This window comes from Notamacropus eugenii, chromosome 1 (assembly GCF_028372415.1).
Source record: "Notamacropus eugenii isolate mMacEug1 chromosome 1, mMacEug1.pri_v2, whole genome shotgun sequence".
NCBI classification, from domain to species: domain Eukaryota; kingdom Metazoa; phylum Chordata; class Mammalia; order Diprotodontia; family Macropodidae; genus Notamacropus; species Notamacropus eugenii.
This window is the reverse complement of record NC_092872.1, coordinates 198,468,453-198,475,123: the sequence shown is the minus strand read 5'-3', so window position 1 is coordinate 198,475,123 and position 6,671 is coordinate 198,468,453. Positions and strand designations below refer to the sequence as shown.

The following is a 6,671-nucleotide window of genomic DNA, read 5'->3' as shown; positions in this document are numbered from 1 at the left end:
CTTGACATTTCTGACTCCTGGATTTCACTTAACTCAGCCATATGTAGATTTCGGGTGGATGTGCCAAGACTGGGGGGAGGGAGGGATGTGTTTCTTTGAAAAGATAAAAGATTCAGTTGAACTGACCCTCTGGTTATAGGAAAGAGCCACAGTAACTGTGGGTGGGAAATGACATCAATTAAGAGACCGTCTGGTGACACCAACTGTTTCTTTAGTCTAATTTCTGCTTACAAGTTCTATTTTCCAAATCATTCTGAGCACATGCAACTACCTTCCTACACCAAACCGATGTTCTTTTTATGATATAATTAGCGTGCTCAAGGTATTTAAACACCCAGATTGCTCGCTGCCCGGAAGCCTAGATGATGCCACGTCTTCTTTTTTCCCTCGTTCCTATTCTCTTTCCCTCTCCGTCTCTCTCTCCCCGCCCCCTCTGTCTATTAATGTGCACGACAGTCCAGCAACATGGTATTGACTGCATTCAAAACACACACTCTAAGTCCAGCGTTCCTCTTAATGCAGTCCAATCCATCCGATCATCCCAGCACTAAGAGAGCGAGTCCCCTCTAGTGGCTGAAAGCTATGTTCTCGTTGGATTTCTGTGGCGGTACAGAGCGGGGTTGGGGTGGAGCTGGGCACCTGGGGGCTAAGCCTGATCGCGTGGTCTTCTTGGCTTCCATGTCCCTGTTGGGCAGGACTCCTCCCCAAACTTAGTGCTTGCACTGTGAGCTTAGGTTTTTCCTCTTCGTATGCAAACAGAAAAAGCTGGGCCTTTGAGTATGAGGGGTGAGGCAGGAACCTTGCGTGGAATAATTTAATCGCTTAAAATCACAGCCACGTAAGAAGATACGTTAAGTCCTGGGCAGCCAACTGGGGACTAGCTAACTTCTAGTTCCGTCTCCACGCCTCTCTCCCTCCCCAAACGCGGAACCTGTCACAGAAGAGCCGACGTTTTCTTCACTCTCACATTAGCTCACCTCCAGGGTGAGTCGGATAATCCGAGGTGGTCCTCGCGTCCTCGGTAGGCGCCCGGGTTTTTTGGCCGCCAACTTCCAAGGAGATGTCGGAAGATCGGCGGGTTTGTAGGTCCGAGTTTTTTGGAAAGGAGTAGGCTTCGTGCGCCGCGCTGTCTGGAGTTTAGACGTAGGCACTCCGAGGGAGCGGAGATGACCCCGGATAATCGGACTTCGCAGAGCCTGCTGTCCGCCCTGCACCCGCGCAATGCCAGTCCGCAGTTCGCAGGGCTGCAGTTCGTACAGTCTTTCAAACCTCTCATCATCCCCGGCTATTCGCTCGTAGTGTCTGTCGGAGTCGTGGGCAACTACCTTCTCATCTATGTCATCTGCCGGACCAGGCGTATGCACAATGTCACCAACTTTCTCGTGGGCAACCTGGCCTTCTCGGACATCCTAATGTGCGCCACCTGCGTGCCCCTGACTTTGGCTTACACCTTCGAGCCTCGGGGCTGGGTGTACGGCCGCTTCCTGTGCTACTTCGTGTTCCTCATGCAACCTGTGACCGTATCGGTGTCTGTGTTCACCCTGACGGTCATCGCGGTGGACCGCTACCATGCCACTGCTCACCCGCTGCGCCGCCGCCGCCTCAGTGTCCCCGCCTGTGCAGGTGTGCTGGCAGCCATCTGGCTGCTGAGCTGCGCCCTGGCCGCTCCCGCGCTTCTCCACACCTACCACGCCGATTTCCCCGAGCTGCACTTCGCCATCTGCGAGGAGTTCTGGTTTCACCGAGAGCGGGATCGTCTGGCCTACGCCTACAGCACCTTACTGCTCACCTACGTGCTGCCCCTGGGAGTCATCTCCGTGTCCTACCTGCGCATCTCCGTGCGCCTCCGCAACCGCGTGCTCCCGGGAAACGCCACATCGCAGCAGCAGGCGGAGTGGGACCGCGCCCGGAGGCGCAAGACCTTCCGCCTGCTCGTGCTTGTGGTGGCCGCCTTCGGGGCGTGCTGGCTGCCGCTTCACATCTTTAACTTGGTCAAGGACCTGGACATCAGCCTCATCGACAAGCGCTACTTCAACCTGCTGCAGCTGCTCTGCCACTGGCTTGCCATGACCTCTGCCTGCACCAACGCCTTCCTCTACGCCTGGCTCCACGACAGCTTCCGTTGTGAACTCAAGAAGATGTTCTGTTGGAAGCGCTGGTGGCGGCGGCGCCGAAGGACGAAGCGCGTCCAACCGGTAGACGGGCCTCCAGCGTGTGCACTCGCGACTGTGGTCCTGTGAGGCTGCGGGAGAGGTGGGGGCGCACAAAAAGTGGATTTCTCCAGCGCTGGGCTGCGTAGACGGTTAGATTGAACCACCCCGGGGGGACAGCTAATCGCAGTCGCTCCTCAAACTCAACTTTTGCGCCCCCAGGTTCCCTTAGCACCTGTCCCCCAAGTGAAATGGAGGTGAACCCCCTGCAACTCATTTTGAGGAAGGACCTTATGATTTTCCCACCTCTATCCGCACACTCCTAACCCTTTTCCGCTTCTTTCCCAGTCAGCGCACACAGTATTAGCTGATCTGCCCTCTCACCAACTGAGAGGAAGACCCTCCTCTCAATGATTACTTCTCTGCACCCAGCACCGAGACACTACGGTTTCTCTCACTTCATTACCTTTGGGGAGACCAGGCCTCTCAGGTCCAGCCATCAGGGCGCTTTGGGCTGGAGGGGGTGAAATGTGAAGAGAGCGTGAGAAACGGTTCACAAACTTCAAGAAAGGACAAGGCTGGACAGCTACTCTGCGGTTGCCTTTCTCCCCTCCCATCACACACAGACTCTCAATGAAGACCTTGCTTTCCACCCACTCTGTACTGTACAGAGAGCTGCATAGACCACATCTAGGTGTGCATCGTCACTAACAACGGTCAACTTAGCTTTTGTTTCCAAATGAACACTCTCAGAGCTGTATTTTCCTTCCTTTTTTCCTCTGCCTCTTTAGTCACTGCTGGAAAGCCCCAAGAGCCGCCTATTCAGTGCTACGGTTTTCTTTCAGCTATCAACTTGAAACTTTTGCTCCTGGGTGAGATTTTATTGGGGTGGGGGACAGAGGAAAGCGGGATAGGGATTTTCAAAGAGTTGCCATGCTGAAAGTACCATGACCCAGAGTTCTTCTTTTCCTGGGAAGATGCTCCTTGTCTGATTTCTGCCAGGTGAAGTCAGATGTGGGATCCACAAGCAACTTCTCCTTCCCTTCACCGGGACAGTGAAAATGACAGACAGATAGTTCTTCCCTGCACGAAAGTGTTTGTTTATATGGTTACCTTTTTTTGTTTCTCTCCTAGGGCACAGACCTTGCTGATTTTAAAAAAAAAAATTAAATTTGCTACTCACCTCATACTGTTCTGGCTCCTGTGGTTTAGCTCATTAAAGCCTCCATTGATTGCTTTAGAAACGACTTTCTAGTTTTTGTAAAGAGGGAACAGATTATTACCTTTTAGTCCCTGCTGGAAGTCTTCAAGCCAGAGCTTGTGTAACATGTCCCACCTACCCAGGAGCCTCCGAATTTTACTCCTTAAAGGCCAGGGAAGCAAGTAGGGATTGTTATCAAACTTCTTGGATGACATAAAGTGGTCTAACCTCTAGCACTGTGTCATTCCAAGCAAGTTAAGTACCTTCTCTGGACCTCAATTTACTCCATCATTTCCAAACTGATTTATAAGGGTTTCCTTTTCCTTTTGTTGCTGGCTTTATTAAAATGTTGAGAGAAGACTTCCCACAAACTTAGTATCCCAGAAATCTGAGGATGAAAGGGACCTTGGAGATTATTCAGTCCAGCCTGCATATTTTGCAAAAAAGGAAATGAAAATGTAGAAAAGTGAACATATTTGTGTGGCCTGTGTATCAGATCATATAACTGATTATTAGCTGACCTTGGATTTTAAAAACTGTAATTCCCAGCTCAGTGCACCTTGTGACTTGTAGTTTAAAAAGTGTAAAAACTCAAACATTATATATAAAAGTATGCTTCCTCCACAGAGAATGAAACCCATAAGCCCAATACTGGTGTTAATATAGTAAAATTAGAAAACTGTCTGATCCTGATGGAAACATTCCAGATTAGGTTGCCTGGTTTTTATTAATAATCATAAGCCTGTTGTGCATTACTTGATGCTTTTTGGTCACAACAACTTAGGAAGACCATTTTCTAAGATCTATGGGAGGAAGGTGGGGAGGGTTTGTTCCAACCTGCATTGGTGGAAGGATTGCCTGCACTGAGGAAATTATGGATGGTTGATGTCTTAAAGTAAGTGCAATTATTTGTGCATTTATCACATTTCCCCTACTAGACTAACAACCTCAATAGAGATTATGTGAATTTTGTGTCTCCCTTGCGCCTACCAGAGTGTTCTTTACAAGCAGTTGCTTGATAAATGTTTGTTGAATTTGATTGCAAATATCTTAAAAATAAAGGACTTTTACTGTCTGGCCATGTCTGGTTTGGTAAGTGAGGTGACAACTATTTTTTGAAGTATCTGATTCCATCTCAGGATTATGTGGTTGAAAGATAATAGTTTGGAGGAAACTGATAAAGAATTCTGTTTCCCACTGAACAGCACAATTGCTCAAAGATTACTGGAAGGTTGACTAAGGGAGCTGATGTGCAAAACCTCGAGGAAACATCAGGGAAGCCAACTGAAAAACAAAATGCTGAGAAAATCTCCTGCTGTCATCAGGAACTCCAAAGAGAATTTGTACTTGATTTTATAACAAAGATACAAATACTTCTCTCAGGTTCCAGGAATGGCTTAGGATTGCAACGAGGTCTCGATTAGCACAAATAACGAATGAAGCAATTGAATTCACACTATATATTTCCATTAGGTTGAAACCCATGACCTCATTTGACATAATTATAATTTTATTCACGCTAATCAGGTCCTGGCTGTATTTATGTAGTAAATAAGGTGAAATACCTAACTGACTTCCCATTGTTTCTGATCTCTATGCTTTTTCAGGCTTTCTCAAATGCTTAGAATGCCCCTTTTTCTCTCCTCTACTTTCTGGAATTCCTACTTCAAAGTTCAACTCAAGTATGATCTTTTACATGAAACTTTTTCTGTTCTCTCACCCTCCAAGTTGCTAATGCCTTTCCTCCAGATTACCCTGTATATACCTTTAATGTACATATGTGTGTATTTCTTCCAATAGAATGTAAGCTCCTTTCAGGCAGGGGCTATTTTTATCTTTCATCTTTGTATCCCCAGCACTTAACCCAGTACTTGATATATATTAGGTAGCTAATAAATGTTTGCTGATTGAGTATTGAATAAAGTCGATGCTCTTTAGCCTGGCATTGAAGGCCTTCTATAATCTAGCCCCAAATGACTGTTCCTAACTTGTCTCTTACTGCTTCCCCACATGTACTGTATGTTCCAGATAACTTGGACAGCTCATCTTTCCTCAAACATGGCAGACAGCATGGCACAGTTGAAAGAATAATATGATTGGAGCCATAGAATCTGGATTCAAATCCTGGTTCTCTAGGTCAAGGTGGAAGATGACAGGTTGTGATAGGATTATGATCTACCAGGGTTTCCCCCTCTGCTTCCCATATGGCTTAGGTTAGTTCTTAATTGAAAGACCCTGAAGTTGTCCCTGGGACTTGAAAGGTACAGTGGACTAAGGACAAGTTGAGCCTCTATGTAGCTTCCTGACATTGCTTCCTGGTTGCTTAAGGGTACAAAAGGCCCATTCACATGAAATCAAGGCCCTTCAGATTGGGCAGATGTTCCAAGCCCCTCCCCCCCATCATAGTGCCCTGTAGTACCACCTTGGGCATTTTACTGCTGTGATCTTCATTTTATTCATCTTTAGATGAATAATAGAGAATTCGACTAGATAACCTCTAGTTATCCTCCTCAGAAACTGTGATCATATGCTTTACACTTTTCCCTGTCACAGTTCATGATGTTGTTCTGGCATATCTTCTCCCTTACTCTCCACAATAGCTACAGAAATCCTACCTACACTTCAAATGTCATCTCCATGATCTGATCACCCCAGTTAGAAGTGTATCCTTCCTTCTTTCAATTCGTTTACCAGTTATTCATGCCTCTCTTATGTTGGCATCACAATCAACCTTGCAGTATATCATATCCCCCTGTCAGATAAAGCTTGTTGGAGGAAGGCACCAAACTTAGTTTTCTGTCCAACCTCCACAAGTACAATGTCTGTTGACTGAGCATAGAAGACCCTCAGAATAAATATTTGTTGACTGACAATGACTAACGCAAAGGACAGTGAATATGTTCTATTAACTCATGAAAGTTCTTTCCGGTATACTCTAACCTGGACAAGGGAAACAATATTCAAGTCAAGTTGGAGGGTGACTTGCAGGTGTAATGCAACTATTTCTGATTCTCAGAGAGAAGGGACAAGGTTTCTTTGGAGGTTTAGAAAACAACAGTACTGGAAGGAAATTGAAATTGTATAGCAAAGTGATATTAACCAAGAATGACAGGAGACAGAACAATGTGCAAGATTTAAGCAAGAATCACTGAGAGGGACCAGGATTTTGAGATGCTTTGAAACTATGTCATACAAAGACCAATGAAAGGAACTTGATACATTTGAGGAGAATTTAGCCTCGAGAAGAGAAAATTGAGTTGAGGGAGAAAGGAGGTAGAGTAGAGCAAGTTAGATAGGTTATTATAGCAGACACTAAATTT

General features: G+C 46.3%; 1 protein-coding gene across 1 annotated transcript; it reads left to right on the top strand.

Moving 5' to 3' along the window:
- The first annotated feature begins 1,014 nt into the window (after positions 1-1,014).
- On the top strand, positions 1,015-4,406 carry PRLHR (prolactin releasing hormone receptor). Its single transcript, XM_072639039.1, has one exon. The coding sequence runs from the start codon at positions 1,167-1,169 to the stop codon at positions 2,238-2,240; it is 1,074 nt and encodes a 357-aa protein (XP_072495140.1). The 5' UTR covers positions 1,015-1,166; the 3' UTR covers positions 2,241-4,406.
- Positions 4,407-6,671: the final 2,265 nt, after the last annotated feature.

What these genes read in the sequence shown, in the direction of transcription:
- PRLHR (XM_072639039.1), top strand. Translation starts at nt 1,167, where the DNA reads ATGACCCCGGATAATCGGACTTCGCAGAGCCTGCTGTCCGCCCTGCAC.